This window comes from Urocampus carinirostris, chromosome 3 (assembly GCF_059441175.1).
Source record: "Urocampus carinirostris isolate Australia breed hairy pipefish chromosome 3, RoL_Ucar_1.0, whole genome shotgun sequence".
NCBI classification, from domain to species: Eukaryota; Metazoa; Chordata; class Actinopteri; order Syngnathiformes; family Syngnathidae; genus Urocampus; species Urocampus carinirostris.
Genome location: NC_142351.1, coordinates 23,007,422 through 23,024,715, shown reverse-complemented (window position 1 = coordinate 23,024,715; position 17,294 = coordinate 23,007,422). Strand labels below are relative to the sequence as shown.

Below are 17,294 nucleotides of genomic sequence, written 5' to 3'. Positions count from 1 at the left end.
ATTGAACCATTTCGATACAAAACACTGTACAAGCGTGTGGATCACATGTACATTGTCAGATGTATGAATTATCCATCAAAAATTGGAATTATTTTCAACACTGTTTCATCAGTTAGTGCACCCCCCCCCAAAAAAAGAGTTGCCATTTGTTTAAAGATAGTATATAATTCAACTAGAAAAAGGAATAAAGCAGTGACATCAACCAATCCTGGTTTAAAGAATACTTTATTTCTTGTTTGCTCAATGTTGTCTAACTTTAACCTGGATTAATAGATTTTTTTATCAGACATCAGTATCTGAAATAAGACACCCGGGGCGTGCATCTTTTATATCGGACGTACAACTTACAAAACGTCTCCGCCCGCGTGGCCGACAACTTTAAGAAAAAAAAATCTTTCGTTTTTCTTTTTTCTCTTAATTTATTTTTTAAATCAAACATTTGCTTTATTCCGATTTCGAAATCTTTGTTTGAATTTGGAAATTTCGGAATTTCAATTTCTGTTCGTTTGGTAATTTGCATACTCGGCAGCCAATCAGAAGCCTGCATCGCATAACTCCGTGCCTCCGGACTTTCCCGAGCGTTATAAGGTCGTGCATTTTCATATCATTTTCCAAAGTAGACGCACAGAGAACGCCAAAAAATTGGATAAGTGGTTAGGAATCAGGCCAAAACCTCCGCCCCAGAGGAAATATTTAAAAGAAGCTAACAAAATTGATGACGCTACAAAACGTAAACGTACATTAAAATCATCGTGGAAAGAGGAGGTCACGTGGCTTGTAGCAGACGACGTAACGCAAACATTGAATGAATGAAGATGAGTAAATACAGGTACATACTGATGGCAGATGGAAAATAGCAATGTCATATACATGCAATGAATGTTATAAGTAGATTTATAATAAACGTAATTTTAAAGTGTTGTTCTGTTATATATTATGATCATCAATTCTTAATGATTTGCAACAGTGTTTTTTTTTTGTTTTTACAATTAGTCGTCTTATTGTGTTTGAAGTTGTGAAAAATGGGGCAGGCAACTTTATGGCGGGTGTCCGGTAACTTTTTGTCATGAGATTCAGGCACTGCAGACATGCATGGTTTTCAAAGTCTAGTAAGATTTACTACTTACAGTAATTGAATTTACATCCGAGTCTTCCAAAACGCAAAAAATGCATTTTAAAATAAGTAAAGGATTTTGAAAAAAATGTTTAAAATTATGGCTGAAAACTTAATTCCCAGCATTAAAGCTTTAACCTTATAATTAACTCTACAGTTGAAGTTTTACCTTTTGACAGCACACATTATAAATATAATGAGTTCTGTGGAGATTAAAACACTGACGACAATTTAACTCAAAAGTTAAATCTTTAAAGTTGCTTTAACTGTTTAGCAAAAGTTTATAACTGTTGTGCCAAGAGCACTAATGCCGTTGAAACGCTTTACTCGTATAGCTTGAACCTTTGAGGTTAGATATTCAAAGCTGCTTCAACTCTTAGGCTGAAGCTTGAAGTTGATTTAACACTTGCTTTAACTCATGTTAAAGCTTAACCACTGTGTTGAAGAACATTTCAAGTTATATCTCAAAGTTAAAGCATTCAACATTCAAGTTTTGACAATTACATTGTTGCGTGCCATTCATTTGCGGAACAGAGTTTAAAAACAACAAAACTGGTGACGTCATGAATTTTAAGGATGAAGATTGAGCAAAGTGGGGAAGAAAGAGAAGAAACACGCTCAAGGTTACCAACCGCGAGTTTTCTGTGCGTCCGATGACATAGAAGCAAGGCTCGCCCTGTTTGGAGTTGGTCATGCACAGAGAAAGGCTGGACAGCTCCACTAAGGAGGAGGAAGGAGGAAAAAAAAAAGGAGTAGGAAGAAGATAAAGGAGAAGGAAGACAGTCAGTGACTGGAGTGCTCTGATTGGATAAGAGAAGTTAGACTGGGCTCTTTTCTGGGGAATATCGCTTGAAACAGGGCCCCACAAATAGTCCTGATCGCCTCACTGGGCCTTCGCTCAGAAACAAGAAGACATTGGTAAACATAATCACCGTAATCAGGGACATAGCCATTTCCTTTCTTCAGAACCAGGTGAATCCGATGACCTCCTCTACGGATCTGCTCCACCGCTTGACTGTGCGTCATTCCCACTGTGCTGTCACCGTTGATCTCCACCAGCTGGTCTGAAACCTAAGGGGAACAAGCAAAGAGATTCTCTAGAAGGCTACTTGGAGAGAAGAAGAACAACAGTTTGAACCACTTGGTAAAAGGAGAGTCTTGCCATATACACAACAAAGACAATACTATTTTTGTTTTATTTTTTTTCATTTTCAACTACCGTGTCTTCACGACCATAAGGCTTACCGCATACAGTAAAAGGCGCAGTCTTAGTTACGTGTGCCATTGCTGTATGTGATGATAGTTCGAGGCACCCCACCTTAACAAGAAACTTAAAGAAACAGTACATATTATTTGACCACTACATGTTGCAGTATTCTGTTATGTAACCAAAAACGAGTGCTAAAAAGCACAAGTAAGAATGAAAATAAAAAGGACTTAAAGTTTGGGGCGGCAGTAGCTCAGGAGGTAGAGCGATCGTTTTAGGATTAAGGGATCCCAGTTCGAATCCCGGCTTGTCCGTGTTACATGCCGAAGTGTCCTTGGGTAAGACACTGAACCCCCAATAAGCAGGTTAGCAGCCTTACATGGCTGCACAGATCATGGCCGCTATTGGGAAATGTGAAGCACAATGTAAAGCGCTTTGGGAGGTCATTGACTTGAAAAGCGCTATATAAATGCAGATCATTTCATCATTTCATTTCATTTCATTTCAAAGTGTCCATAAACCACCATTTTCTCAATTTTTTTGCTAGGCTTTTTACTAGGTTTTTATTTTTCTAGGTACCCTTAGATGCAAGATGGCAAACAACTATGTCATCTTCCTCTAGGTGAGGCTCATCTTATGTAAAAAAATTAAAACATTCTCAGCCAGTGAGTATTTAAAAACAAGGCACATCCATAACAGTTCATGTATTTTTGCCAAGTATTTAAATCAATATTCAGTTTATTGAATGAATGACTTTTTTACCACCAGGAGGCACTGAATAATACACAGTGTTCCTTTAAGTGCGTCCCTAGCTGATAATGGATTAATTCATTGCTGATTGTTTTATTTCCATATGAATTCGTAATGTTTTTTGTTTTTTGGTGGAAGGAATTTAGAAATACTATATTTGAAAACAGGGGAAGCTTTAATCAGAATTTTTTTTTTTAGTGCCAACCCCAGTTTGGCCCAACCTCAAACAGACCCTCCCTCCGGCGGCCCCCAGGTAAATTGATTTTGAGACCCCTGCTGTATTTAATTCACACACAAGGTTTACCAAACAAGGCGCGGGTTTTATTTATAAGCCGCATGCCGACACTTCATCTTTTAAACGTTCTCATGGTGTCCTCTAGTGAAGTACTAACACTTTTTTAACTTAATCATCAATCGATCATAAATAGGTGTTCCTCATAGTAAAACACACACATAAAAGAAGAACAAGCAGTAAAATACATTCAGGAACAAAACATTTTTCTTTATCGGTAAGCGCCATCAGTCAAATGCATCAAACTCCTCTTCCTCGGTTTAGGATTTGAACAACTGTGCCAAATTTCCGACAAAGGTTTCAGAATTTTCAGTGTCACATTGCGCGCTGTGTGGCTCTTCAGGATTGATTCCCGCTTTTGCGAGAGCTTAAATAACAGTGCCAGCAGATATGTTAGCTCAAGTGTCTACAATCCACCTGTAATAATAGCAATTTTTCTGTGGATACACCAAAAAAGTTATACGTGAGAAGTAATACATGCTAAAAGAAGACAACATGCCTTGGAAAAGCACTGTCGCAATTGAAACCCTGGCATTTTCATTGTCGGAAAGCGAAATGCTGCTCGTGAGTGGCGAGGTGTGGAAAAGAACACAATGTTCTACACCAGCAACATCCCTGTTCATTAATATACAATCACACTTTAACGTTCTCATGGTGTGCTACACTACGTCTGCCTTGCAACAACCACACACACAGTCCGTGCCGTACATTTTGAGGAAAATCTAATCCCTTCATGTGCGTCTTATACTTATGAAAACTTGGTACTTTCGTTCTATCCTGATTGAGATTGTACAAATTAGCCTGAAAAAAGCTTAGTTCCTGTTCAGCAAAATGGACAACCCTTAGCAAGACCCGGTTCATAACATACATTAAAAAAAAAATCAGACAGCCTTTTTTACTGTGCAAGGCCTTTTGGTGCCAAGTCTTGCATGTCTCTTGCTTAGAGCAAACTGTCCAAGCATGCAATTTTGTTGTTGAATTTGCTTAGCAGAGATGGACCAGCTGGCTAATTTCCTTGACAAGGGGAATTTAACCATCTTTTAGACAAGACCATGCAATTTGCTAAGGTAAGCAAAATGTTGTAATGCTGAATTTAAGGTTGGCGCCACCATTGCTAAGCTGGCAGTGGACAGGGAATAGGTGAAGACAGCGAAAAACATAAGAGTTGCCTTATCAAATGAATAGCGAGTGTGTTTTTGTACCTGTATCTTGTTGCTGCATTGGGCTGGTCCCCCATCCATTAAACCCAGCACATAGAGTCCCATGTTGTATTCGCTGCCGCCCCTCAAAGAGAAGCCAAAACCTGTAGGACCTCGTTCCAGATCCACCCTGTAGAACCTAGACTCGTTCTGATAAACGCACACACAAAGCAATTCTTTTTACCGACAGCTAGAAAAGATTTGAGGACATCATTGGATTTTCAGTTATATTTAAAAATTCTTCTAACAAATCATTTGAACTATTGGGATGTAATCTTTTATTTTTTTTGCCCATTTTGAGTGATTAAAAAAAGAAAAAGGACTGGAATACTAATTGCTGTTTTAAAGACTTCTTGTCCTTTTTTCTCATTTTTTGAACAGCTTTTTTTTACATTTATTTGAGAATAACTGTCTAAAAGGTAATGCTTTTTAGTAAGACTTTTTCCTGAAATATTCTTTTAGTTTGTAAATGTGTTTGTCCTTTCAAATTTGCTTGTGTATAGTTAATGCACAAAAAAATACCATCAAATCAATTTTCTGGATATTTGTTTTCAAAGTTGTTTGGGGACAGTACACACATAATAAAAACTATTTTTTAGAAGCTATTCTGTAATACAGACTGTGCAGACACTAGTTACTAACTAAGGAAGGGGACACTATAAATATCAGGCTGACAGTTATGGGAATGTTTAAGTTCCAATATGATGTCTTGGTTTTAGCCCGATAGGAATAATTATAATTCCATTATATTTATAATTATTCCAAATAGAAATAAGATACCAGATAATTAGTCTGTCGCCTGCTGCCATCGAAAAATATTTAATCATCTGACACTATTTATTAGAAAGATTCCAAGCATTTATGTATTAACATTTTCTATTTACGGTACTATTAGCAATACTGGTCTCCTCTCTATCTCTGTCATGTGTGCAAGGGATGTGAGAGCTTAAGATCAGCTGCATGGCTCAGCATCTGTACAAGCTAAGATTTAACACGCTCCTGAGTATTAGTCAGTGCATTGAGATTTGTGAGTTTTGTTTTGAGAACGTTTTTGTCGCACTCTTGCGCATATCTTAATACCAATTTTATTAGTATTAGTATTAGTACTGGTTGATCAAGATTGACAGTTGCGGACACAGGACTCAAACGAGTGTCTTAACCACGGCACAATGAGTTTCTTTTCTGTAGGCTACAAAAAATGTCCCAGCTGATTTTATAAAAATGTAAGAAATTGACAAAAAAAAAAAAGAGTTCCTTTTTATGATTATTCAAGCCTGAGGCTTAAAATCAAGTGCGGCTTGTTCCAAAAATGAGTTTTTGCCTTAAATTTGCACATGCGGCTTTACATCAGGTGCACTGTGTAGTCCTAAATTCACATTACTCAAGCAAAACGTTCTTGAACAAAAAAAGCTGGGTATTAGTTTAGCCAGACTTCGACTGGAGCTAGCTGACAACGGACTTGCTTTTACGTGTCTCATTCACAGTCTCAGACTAGTTAATGATGTCTATTAGCAGTTGAGGAGCTGTTTTTGTAAGGAAGAAATGATTTAATCTTTTCTGTGGGTTCAATTATATTTCATCTTCTATTTGAGTGAAGATGAATAAAATGACCCCTAAATATATTTCATTGGCTTCTGATTTCCTAATCAGTTGGAACCAAATTGTGAACACAAGATCTATGATTTTTCCTTGTGAGGAGAACCTGAGTCCCACTGTGTTCAGGATTTCTTATTTCACTATAAATTAGCTTCTGTAACTAGCACAGACTGTCACATACTCATTTTTTTAATCAAAGATGTTTTACGTCTTTTTTTCTCACTTTTGCCCTTCCTCTGCATCCTTTGGTGAAGTGCTTGTCGATTTCCACATCGGCTGCTTCGGACTCTGCGTTGGACAAAATAAAGTTTCGGTTGGCCTTTTGATTGAAGAATTTTGTCAAGTTAAAGATGTATATCTCACGTGCACGTGGCGTCACGCTGAGCTTGAGCGTGTTCCCCGCTCTCCTTAGGATCTGTGCAAGGTCTCGGTGGTGCAGGGATGCTACCCCTCGACCCTCCACGGCCTCTAGCTGGTCTCCGGGCTGGATGAGGCCACTACGAGCTGCTGGGCTGCCGCGGCGCACCGTCACAAAGCGGTGGGACATCAGGGATTGGGATGGAGCTGGTTAAGACATTTTCAAATTGCATTAATTGGCATCCTTATTTGATAAGTTAATGTACTATTTTTGTTGTTTTTATCATCGCAAACGGTTTCTAAAGCCATAGAATACCTTTTGACCCAGTGTCCATATTGTAGTTTAAAGTCTCTTTCATTCAGTGACATGCAATAAGGGATGGCGGGAGAGGCTGTGCCTCATCATGGAAATGGAACATTTTAAAATTGGCTAAATTCATTCAGTGTTAAAGTTCTTAGTCATATAAATTTACAATTGTAGGGTTTCCTATTTCAACATTATTGAATTTTCATTTTATGAATATTATAAATATAAATAGTATGTAATGTATTACTGTGCTGTGTCCACAGATGTAGAATGAGGCATTTAATTATCTTGGATTATGGCAGGGGGCGATAGTGAGACAGAGAATTCCGATCTGGTGCACACCTTAGCCCCAAACATTATAATTAGTGACTATATTAGCAAAAAAACAGCAAAGCAAGCCATCCAGTAATGCATTCATAATGGATAAGTGCCCATCTCCTGATGCTTTTATTAAAAAAGAGCAGTGCATAAACTTTATTTCTTGAATAAGACAAGACAATAAAACATTTTTTTCTATGCTAGTTTATACATAGTTTTCTTGTCTGCCAATCAAAGAATGAATGAGATGTCAATTCATATATCGGTAAATTTGACTGTGCCTCACCAGAGTCACCTCACAGCGCGACACTGCTTACATTTTGTCCAAATATTTTATATTTACTGTTTAGTATGTTTTTGCTCCAAAGACCTACTTTTTTGTTAAAATGTCTCCGTATCATTCCAAAATTTCCTCTAAAAAATATCCAGTTTTTACACCTTACTTTCATTTTCAGTTAAAATGTCTTCTTTTTCAGTCTTAATGTACATATTTGTGTCCAAAAACTCACATTTTATATCTCAATATCCAGAGCTCGAGCAGCGGAATGTATAATTGAAGAAGCACCAATTACAAACACTGAATTATTCAGACACGCCTCAGATGTGTCACGAAAGCCCGCGAGCCATCTAGACCGTTATTGAGAATTTCCTCTGCGTTTTATATATGGACAAAGTAAATCAGAAAGAACATTGAAAATCTTTTCACTTTCAAATGATTTTTTAAAAAGGTCTTGAGCACAACAAGCTGATAAGCAGAATTGTTTGACATCACAGTGTTAAGGAAATACTAAAGCTGGCAAGCAAAAAGAAGAAACCAAAAATCGAGAGAGTCTGACGTGATAAAGCCTGAGAGTAACATCCGACACGGAACAACTCACAAAGGCTAAAAATAGAACAAAAAAGAACCTTTCTACAGCAAATGTCCAAAGTGTGTTAGCAAATGTCCTTGTACGAAACTAAAACAAGTGTAGCCATTTTACATAACCTGCAGTCATTACTTTGTCATCTGTGGCAATGCTAGGCTAAGCTACAAATATTTTTCTTCCAGTTGTGGTGCCAGGCGAGGATAGCACTTTTGTGCTAAAATAGTAGTTCCTGGCTATTGTAAAGATGTTTGATCCTGATATGTCTGAAACACTTGTGACCTATTTCAATCGTTTGTGCACACTGACAGTGAAACTGGTGTGTTGCACAACCCTAGGCAAGCTCTACACTTCAAAATGTAAATAATGCAATTGTGTTTGAGAGGAAGTCGATTGTGGTAAGGGCAAAGGGGCAGTTAAAACACATGGTAAAGAGCTTGTTTCAATTAGTTTATTTACCATAAGAATCATGGTGTCATAGGTACAGTGAAGCTCAGTTATCAAGGGAAATGCAATATGCTGTACGTTTAGTGTACTCAGTGTGAGTGTGTTACTTAATAGTTTCTAGTTTGATGACATTTAATCAGTGAGTATAAATAAGAATAAAAAAGGCAATTGCTTTAAAACACATATAACCAAGGAAGACAAGTAGGTACGTTATGTTCCGGAGGGTTGGGGGACAGGACAAAATCACTGCAAAATCACTGTGGAATTCTGTCTTTAGCCCTCAGACCATACTTTGCCCTCCACGAGGTTAAAGCCAATTCTTTCTTAATACATGTGAAAGACAGCGATGAAATAAAGATCCAGGAATTTCATCAAGTTTTTTGTGCAACACACCTTCCTCATCATGTTACTCTCCATTAAGCTAGGATGTGCCACTCAAATGAGAGTTTGTGTGGCTCTCCTAGATTGTTGTCATGAGAGGATTTGTCCCTTTGACCGATGGGCAAAAGTGGGCAGCGCCTTGAACTTGTCAGAAAATAGGCTTGGGCAAACAATAGAGGGTTTGTCATTACTTTTGGAATGTGGGAGGAAGCCATACGGCACCGTAACGTGCAAAAAGGAGAACATGCAAACTGGCACAAGAAGCACGGAATCAAAAACCAGCTTCCAAAAAGGAAAACCGTGCCTGATCTCTTCTTAATTGCAGCAGTGCCAGCTACACACATGCAAACTTACATTTTGAGTCCTTGACCCTCCTGAGAACAGACTGCAGTTGCTCCAACATGATGAACCAGAACCTTATACTGTGTGTACCCTTGTGGTGTGTGTTGAGCCTCAAAAAGCAGTCGAGCGTTTGTTTGATCTGAGGGGGAACAGTTCACTGAAGGGGTCGGGTCTACTCCGGTGGGAGGGACTGCTGCACACATCAAATGTGTGAGCGAGTGCGTGTGGAATAATCTGCGAGGGCACGCCTCCCGAAACTAAGACCAAACTTGGTGCACACCACCTGACACGCACACTCACATTCAGCTTTGAGTCTGTATAAAAATCCAGGGAACAAAAAGTCATTGTTTGGGTTTTCCTGGAGAGATTCAGCGACGTGTGTGTGGTAACTGGTAAACCAGCAAAAGATTGAACATTGTAACAAGGAGTGTTGGAACTAATATGTTACAAAGAAACACAATTCATTTTCTTGGTAACGAGTACTGTACCACATTACTAAAAACATTTTGTAATTCGGTCGTTACTACTTGGTGCGTTGCTATCTCACTCCACTGCTCTAAAAACAGACCTTTAATCATAGTGTCCTCTAATAGAAGAGGTTTTTTTTGCCTCAAGTTGTCACATGCATCCCTTGGCTCATAAGGCAAAACCTGAAAGGTATTTATATTTACTTATCTACAAAACACAATCGAATATAGTTATGGTGGCGCCATCTCAAGCGTTACAAGAATGCTGAATGTCCCCTCATGTGGACATTCCCCTGACATATATACTCGCATCTAAGCATGTAGATATTAGCTCTACCGTATACAATCACATCTAAGCCGAATTTACAGCTACACAATAAAATACTGAAATTAAGGCGTCGGCTTATATGCGTATAGCTGGTTGTGTGTCACCAGGAGAGAATGGTAAGCAGGGTGTGAGGAGAAGGGCGTGGCTTATGTAGGAACTAAATTATCGTGCCAATGTTGTTTTTAATAAATCATAGGTGAAGAAATGTGTATTTCTAATACATAGTGGAATCCATTCCGAGTAGTCCGCCTTGTTTGTCTGGCATCTTTCTGCTTGCTGTGGCATTGGTTTTTGTTCGCATTAGAGAAAAGTTCCTTCTAGTTGTCAACTAGTACGCACTAGGGCTTTAATAATAATACAAATTATTTGGGTTAATGATTGGTTATTAATTTTGCTTTAACTATATTTTAACACGTGTTCAAGGTTTTACTAGGTTTTTAAATCTTCGTACGTAACATGTCCATAAAGGAATAGGGAGAACCCTATGCTTATTTAATCCTACCCCTTCGAGTTCCTTCATAATTGAGTCTTAAAGCTATATCACCTCACAATATACATATTTACATAGGTTTTGTGGAGGCACAGTCACTCCATAATCATCACCATCATCATTATGTAGTCCTATAGCTAACTGTATAGGCATAGGGTATATCAAACCAAAGTTTCAACCCTAACCTTTCATTAGAAGTAATGTGTGTTTCTTGTGTATTTTGTCTCATATTTTGTCCTATATTGTCGCATATTTTGTCGAGTATGTTGTTGCGCATTTTGTTGTGTATCTTTTCATTTATTTTGCCATGTATTTGGTCTCAGCCAAGTCTATTCAAACTAGGAGGCGGCCCAGTTGCCCGAGCTTTTCACCTTTTGGTCGATTAGCAATCACTTTTAATTGAAATGCTAACCGGGATCCTGTCATAGCAGCAGTCACCAAAGTAGTGGTACTGATATTTGATGAAGAGTTTCAGGAGCGAGCAGCAGCAAGTCAACTGCAGGAGAGAGAGTGGGAAAGGTGAGATGGCACAACATTCATTTGGACAGGAAAGGTGAGATGGCACAACATTCATTTGGACAGGTAACTTAAAATTAGTTTTACCTGGTTATATCAGTATCAGAAATTATTTTCCCCCCATTTTATTAACACTCCACTTATTGAAACATAAATATTTTGTTTGTTTGTTTGTACATGATTCAATTGTTTGTTTGTTTGTACATGATTCAAATTGAATCGTTTCTTGTACATGATTCAATTGTTTGTTTGTTTGTACATGATTCAAATTGAATCGTTTCTCCGGCGCCGTCACGAATGGCAGCCACTCCAGCAGCTCCCGTGTTATTTTCGATTGTTCTCAGCTCAGGGATGCTGCTGGAAAAGTGAATTTCCCTTCGGGGATGAATAAAGTATCTATCTATCTATCTATCTATCTATCTATCTAAAGGAAACTATGGGGCAAACGTGAGCAAATAATTTACAGTAAAAGTGTGCTGAATTTCGGTCTTTGTAAAATTCAAGGTTCGTATACCTTTTTCATGGCCAAATTCAAGCACCTATCAAGCACTTTCAAGGCTAACTTTTCATTTCCCCCCGTGCCTTTAGAAGAGAATCGAGTGCAGATCCGAAAAAAAAAAAAAAATTGTCGTTTTGATGACTTAAAAAAAAAAAAAAAAAAAAAAAAAAAAAATCCCCATCTTGCTGCTAGCACATACTTTGTGCCATTTTGAGCTGTTCCTATGTATGATCTACAATCTTCTTGTGTCAATGGGCTGGTATAAACTGACATGAATTCTGCCATTTTGCTTCAACAATGCACACACACCTTGGCTACGACACTTGTTTCGATAAGGTAATTATTTGGCGTTTTATCGTTTACTTATAGCAATATTTCTAATTTATATTGTATTGTTTTGCATTTTTAGGGAATTTGTGTCGTTCAATTTCAGTGTGTAAAAAGATCTAATTGTTTTGTATTTAAAAAAAACATTTTTGTAGATATGTGAATATTTTTGTTTTTCATGGATTTCTGTGCATAACATGTGAAATCATTACAAAATAATTTGATGCATGAAGTTTTATTATTATGGATAATATTTTTTTTAAACATCCAAAGAGCCGTTTGGGAGCCGAAAAAGCTGGCTTTTCTCAGTAAGCCGAGCCAAAAGAGACAGTTTTCTAAACGGAGCTGTCCTCTTGTGTGCCACCAGTAAGGGGCGGTGATGCGTCACATAATGCCAGGATGACAACCTACCAGAGCAGACATGTCAGCGACATTTTCACACACTATTTGATTTTTTCTTCATTCATTAGTCTATAGCGTCTGACTGCCAAGAAACATGGTAATGTCAACAATTTCAAACATGTTTAAGCACTTCACCCAAAGTATTTTCCTGACTTTGAAAACACAACATTAAAACTCAAGCATTTTCAAAGATTTAAGCACCCCTACGAACCCTGAAAATTATTTTCACAATACGCCATACGAAGAAGAAAATAAAATGTCTTGAACAGTACCCAGAAAGGGAAAAAGAGAACTTCGTGTAGCTTGAAGCCCTGAGACAAAATGGAGTGTCTCAACTAAGTGTTCGTTTGCAGGATCTCAAAATTGATCAGGCCAAGTAATGAAGTATGAAGGCTTCATTGCTTCCACAGGTTGCTGTACATATTTTTCTTGTATTTTATCATGTGGCTACTATGAATCAGTTTAAAGGAGTCTGCTTCTGTGAGAGTATATACAGTAATTTGTAAGTAGATAACTGTCACTGTATTGTACTACGGACAGACTGAAGAGATATTTTCTTCCTCATGCGATGAGGCTCTTTAACTCCACCCGGCAGAGTAAAGGCCCACATTAAACCACACCACCTACATTGGATATTACCGAATCTTACTGCAATATGTATTCTGTGTAGCACTACTTAGTTACTCTATATAACACTCTACAGTGGGCATTTGCACGTCACACTGGGTATTTGTATATTGCATTCTTTTGGCTTTATTATTGTACTGTTCTCAGCTCAGGGATGCTGCTGGAAATGTGAATTTCCCTTCAGGGATGAATAAAGTATCTATCTATCTATCTATCTATCTATCTAATTTCAGAGTAACGCATTACTTTTTGCGTCAGTAATCTGGGGGGGGTAAGCAAATTACTTTTTAAATGAAGTAACTTGTAACTGTAACTAATTCCTGTTTTCCAGTAATGCGGCCAACACTGGAAAAAACAGGATGACAAGACAACAAGTGGAGATAACAAACAGCAGATAAAGAAGGGCACAGGCACATAAAAGTAAAAAATGACCAAGAATGTGTGAATGAGGTGATTACTGGCAATAATTACGGGACAAGAGTGATACCCAAACAATCCCTCTGTAGTGATAAAGTAAAGAGTGTAATATTCAAGCGTTATCTGTTTGATAACAAATGATAGCAATGGTATGCGTGTGATAGTGATCCACCATGTGGCGACGGGGTAACCAAGGGCAAGATCCTTAAGCTTTATTGTTCATAGTGCATCAACGTTTTTTTGCCAAAACACAATATGAATCGAACAATAACAACCACTTTTAACATAACACTTATTACACATTTAGTGCCGTGCCTAATATTGTCGCAAACAATGTTCACAACGTTGTTATCAATAATATAATATAATTCAATTCACTTGCGATTGTCAAAATAAGGCAATATAACTTGACTTGGAACTTGAATTCATCTACAAGCCAAGGTCCTACAGATTTAATTCCTCTCTACAGTGAACCACATTACAGTAATCTCAATGAGGAAATTTGTGAACAACATGAGAACTCCCAACACCATCCCCAGACACGGGTTTGCATTTCGGTAAAGAAGCCACTATATGGCAGTTAAACACTTAGAACAGTATAAATAACAACATGCTTAGTTGTAGCATAATCTGTGAGCCCACTTTACATTGAAAACTGTTTATCACCTGAATTATTCAACACCAAGAGTATATGGGTCATTGGGAAGTATAGAGAAAGTTCAGTATGTCCATACCATTCAACACCATTGCATATCAGCCATGCACCAGATTATATATACATATATATTTCTTTTTTTGTTGGTTTTTTTCATTTTTTGTTTTTGTCTAACGTTTTAATTTTTAAATTTAAAATGTACTATATTTTTTTCTAATACTTATTTATCATTACTAAAATACTGCAAACGGGGATATTGATGCATTTACTTGGGAGTAACGTGTCTGTTTGTGTCTAGCTATGCTGTACTTTTAGAGTTTCAAAAGGTTGAGTTGTTTTCTTTTACATAACAGGCGTCATAAGTATGTGATAATGGCCGTACCTGAAGACTGTATCGAACCAAAGACAATAGTATCGAAGTGCTCGCTCATTATAATATTGAGTCTTATAGTGTTCTGTGACAGGGAATCTATGTGTTCTTAAACGAACGATTATCGAAACAGTTATACTATTGCATACGAGTAATTAAGCATTTTAGGAGGAGATCAAGGTTCTGACAGACAAGCTGAAAGAGGGTGTCGCCATATGCAGGCAATACACAAAGAGGTAAGTATTAGTTTCAGGAGCGAGCAGCAGCAAGTCAAATGCAGGAGAGAGAGTGGGAAAGGTGAGATGGCACAACATTCATTTGGACAGGTAACTTAAAATTAGTTTTTATCTGGTTATATCAGTATCAGAAATATTTTATTAACACTCCACTTATTGAAACATGAATATTTTGTTTGTTTGTTTGTACATGATTCAATTGTTTGTTTGTTTGTAAATGATTCAAATTGAATCTTTTCTTCCGGCGCCGTCACGAATGGCAGCCACTCCAGCAGCTCCCGTGTTATTTTCGATTGTTCTCGATTGTTCTCAGCTCAGGGATGCTGCTGGAAATGTGAATTTCCCTTCGGGGATGAACAAAGTATCTATCTATCTATCTATCTATCTATCTATATACAGTATGGGGCGGCACGGCAGCTGATTGGCATGTGTTCAAATCAGCCTTCCTGTGCAGAGTTTGCATGTTCTCCCTGTGCTAGTGTGTGTTTCCCCGGGCACTCCGGTTTCCTCCCACAACCCAAAAACGTGCATGTCAGGTTATTTCAACGGTTCAAATTGTCCCAAGGTGTGAGTGAGTGAGTGAGTTGTCTGTCTCTGCATGCCCTGCAACTGGTTGGCAACGAGTTCAGGGTGTCCCCTGCCCACTGCCGAAGAAAGCTGGGATGGGCTCCCGCAACCCAAGCCCTTACAGTAGCTTTAATTTCATGTGCCTAATAGACTGTTTCTGAAGGGTTTGCCTTATACAGACGATGCGCGACTTACGGACGAGTTCCGAACGATCGTTCGTTAGTTGAATTTGTTCACAAGTTGCTACGGTGCTATATTTTGTATGTTTAAGGCTTGTATAAGTAACCTGTATGGTTTTGTACTCAAAAAATAAACATTTCATAAAATTATATGATCTATAAAGATAAATAAAGTGAGGTTTCACATTGCGCTTCAAAAGGTCCTCCATGGTAAAAAGTGGCCAAAAACAGCGTTCCGACCATTTTCTCAACCGCGTCAAGCTTTCTTATTCCACTTTCATTTCAAAAGAAACGGCTCGCCTCTTCTTTACACCAACCATATTAAATGGATGCACGAGATGTTAAAAAATGAAAATGTCAAAGTTCTTAGCGGGCTGGAGATAATGTAAGTGTAGAATTTGAGGTGTGCGTGAATGATGTCAGTAGGGCGATGAATGTCGCAAGAGTTGGCGCGAGAGTTCGATTTGTTTACAATAGACGGGTGCTGACAGTTGTCGCTCTCCAAAATGTTTCTGAGTATTTTTTTCATGAATGAGGAGGAGCAATCCATTACCCACACAAAACAACACGCTACATTGGTGGCAGCGGTGGGATGGGTGAAGGAGAGATGTTTACATACGAAGTAGGAAGAGGAAGTGGATTTCTTCTTCGGGGTGGATGCTGGGTGCCGTGTGACAGCGCCACACACCGGTAGCGGCGGAAAGAAGCACTACAGTAATGTCCTGTACTTGGAATAAGGTGCACACAATACAAAATCTAACTTACAGCAATCCGGATATTTTTCGACATCCCTAAAAAATGTTCGTATCTACCGTTTTACGCAAGTCGAATGGTCGTAAGTAGGGGAGCGTCTGTAATCCAGTGTGTTTTATAGTGCGGAGAATACAGTTGATATAATTTTACAAGATAAAACAAAAACAGAGTGACTCACTCCCATTGTTGACTTCTTGAGAAGCGATGACGAATCCAAAGCCTTCGCCAGGCCGCCTCATGAGTTCCACCTCAACCTTCTTCCCTTCTCTGGCATCCTTTGCAGCACCTCCTCTTATTGGTCCTCCTGCGCTCTCTTCCACCCCCTGCAGGTCACGTGGCTCTAATGTCAAGGTCACAGGAACAGAGTCCAGGAAACTAGTGCTCTGGATGAGGCCTGAGGTGGAGGGGCCATTGGGTGTTTGGCTGGGCGGGGTCCCTGGAGAAAAAATTAGCATACTAAGAGTGGATGAACAACTGATAAACTGCTGGAGCTAACTGGGCTGTTACCTGATACCGGGTGGTGACCCTCCAGGGGGGCCTCTATCGCCAAGCCTGCCTGGCTGAGAAGTGGCACGCCCCCTACCAAGGCACGCGAGGACGGGGAAGGCAAATCGGTGGAAGTCGAGGGATGCGATAGGGAACTTTTGAGACCGAGCGGAGAAGGCAGGGTCTTGTACAAATTAGGCGTGACAACAGGCGCGGAGATGGAAGCTAAGGATGGAAAATAAAAACATTAAATATGATGTCAGTCATAAGTTATTCCAATAAGCGGGTTACCTCGCCTATGTACCAGCAGAACCATGTTCCCCTGTTTTGAGTGATCCTGCAGAATCTTCTGGACCTGAAGAATGCAAGAAACTTTTTTTTACTGAAACTCCACTTCTTGGGACTGTCATGGGTGATTCTTCCAATTTATGAAATTTGAGTGAAATTATCACATTTTTTTTGAGGTTGGACTTTTCCATTGCTAAACCAGACAATTGCAAGAAATACAAAATGACACCTGAGTTGTAGTCTGTATAGAATAAGTATAAAAGAACAACATCCCAAAATACAACAAGGGATGTTCATAAACACTTTTTTTGTCCAGAGGGATACCAGTCTGAATTCAACTGTTGAGTAGTAACCAATTCTAAGCAACAATATAACTAGTTCTTTGGCATACTTGCCAACCTTTTGACATTAAAAAGAGGTTGATGTTATCGCGCACTCTCTTTTTTTATGTGCTTGTTTAAAACAGGACTTACCAAAATGGAAATCTAATGCGATTGTTGGAGCGGTTTATTCA

At 38.6% G+C, this 17,294-nt stretch overlaps 1 protein-coding gene across 3 annotated transcripts in view; it reads right to left on the bottom strand.

Moving 5' to 3' along the window:
• Positions 1–17,294, bottom strand: part of magixa (MAGI family member, X-linked a) — a 42,824-nt gene that overhangs the window by 2,667 nt on the left and 22,863 nt on the right. For 2 of the 3 annotated variants that reach the window (XM_088331131.1, XM_088331132.1), the window contains exons 14-20: positions 16,784–16,847; positions 16,514–16,717; positions 16,185–16,442; positions 6,522–6,722; positions 6,382–6,446; positions 4,566–4,712; positions 2,047–2,185 (exon numbers count right to left, since the gene is read on the bottom strand). In XM_088331131.1, coding sequence (XP_088187257.1) covers positions 2,047–2,185; positions 4,566–4,712; positions 6,382–6,446; positions 6,522–6,722; positions 16,185–16,442; positions 16,514–16,717; positions 16,784–16,847 — 1,078 coding nt within the window. Of the gene's footprint in view, positions 1–1,746; positions 1,835–2,046; positions 2,186–4,565; positions 4,713–6,381; positions 6,447–6,521; positions 6,723–16,184; positions 16,443–16,513; positions 16,718–16,783; positions 16,848–17,294 lie in introns of all 3 variants that reach the window. The other variant, XM_088331133.1, reaches the window with a different exon arrangement.